Here is a 759-nt window from a genome sequence, read left to right as displayed (position 1 = left end):
GGATGAAAATTAAATTTGGTGTGTCCAGACTGGACGTCATACTATAATATTGGTCATCAAAATAATGCATTTGCACGATATTTTAAATAATAAATAAAGGATAATTTATATTATTATTCATAAAAGGGCAGCATGGCAAAATGTTTGAATTTTATACTTTTAAACTAAATTTATATTGAAAGAATTTTGAGGAATAAAATTCAGAATTTTTCAAAAATTATACAATATAAAATTGTTATGCAATTTCACATTTTTATAATATAATAATTAAATTTAAACTATCCTTATGTATTAAAAGGTAAATATGTAATTAATGCAAGTAGTAATTTGCAGATGCAAATCAGAATGCATGACATTTAGTAAAATACAACATGGCAAATATGAATTTTGTCAAGAATCGCATTTCAAGTTGCATTGCCATCTCTTTACGTTAACAAAACACAAACAACATGATTTTATTTTCACATCTACTTGATAATCGTCCACAACTACACAATAGCTGACACTTTACCACCCAACCAACCTACCACCGTAATCCTTTGTCGATCTTCAAGTATATGTACACTTACGGTAGCTTCATCGTTCTTCCATTTCGTCGAATGGACAAATGCAGTTGGTGGATCAGTCCACGTCGGCTGCACTAGGCTGCAATGTATTTGTTTTAAGTTTTGTTGATTGGTCCTTTCTGTGCAAAGTGGTCTGGGTGTTTGTATGCCTCTGTCAGTGCAAACTTGGCGCTATATCACAAGAACAGCATTT

General features: G+C 31.4%; 1 protein-coding gene across 1 annotated transcript; it reads right to left on the bottom strand.

Annotated features, from left to right (window-relative positions):
- Positions 1-488: 488 nt before the first annotated feature.
- Tsp_16061 (conserved hypothetical protein) lies at positions 489-645 on the bottom strand (the record flags this gene model as incomplete). The annotated part of the gene is made up of 1 exon (XM_003367602.1): positions 489-645. A coding segment is annotated over one exon (157 nt), but the record flags the coding sequence as incomplete, so codon positions are not given.
- Positions 646-759: the final 114 nt, after the last annotated feature.

The sequence above is a fragment of the Trichinella spiralis genome (assembly GCF_000181795.1).
Source record: "Trichinella spiralis strain ISS 195 chromosome Unknown Scfld3993, whole genome shotgun sequence".
Classification (NCBI taxonomy): domain Eukaryota; kingdom Metazoa; phylum Nematoda; class Enoplea; order Trichinellida; family Trichinellidae; genus Trichinella; species Trichinella spiralis.
Note: the sequence above shows the minus strand (reverse complement) of the source record. Positions and strands in the feature narration are given on the sequence as shown.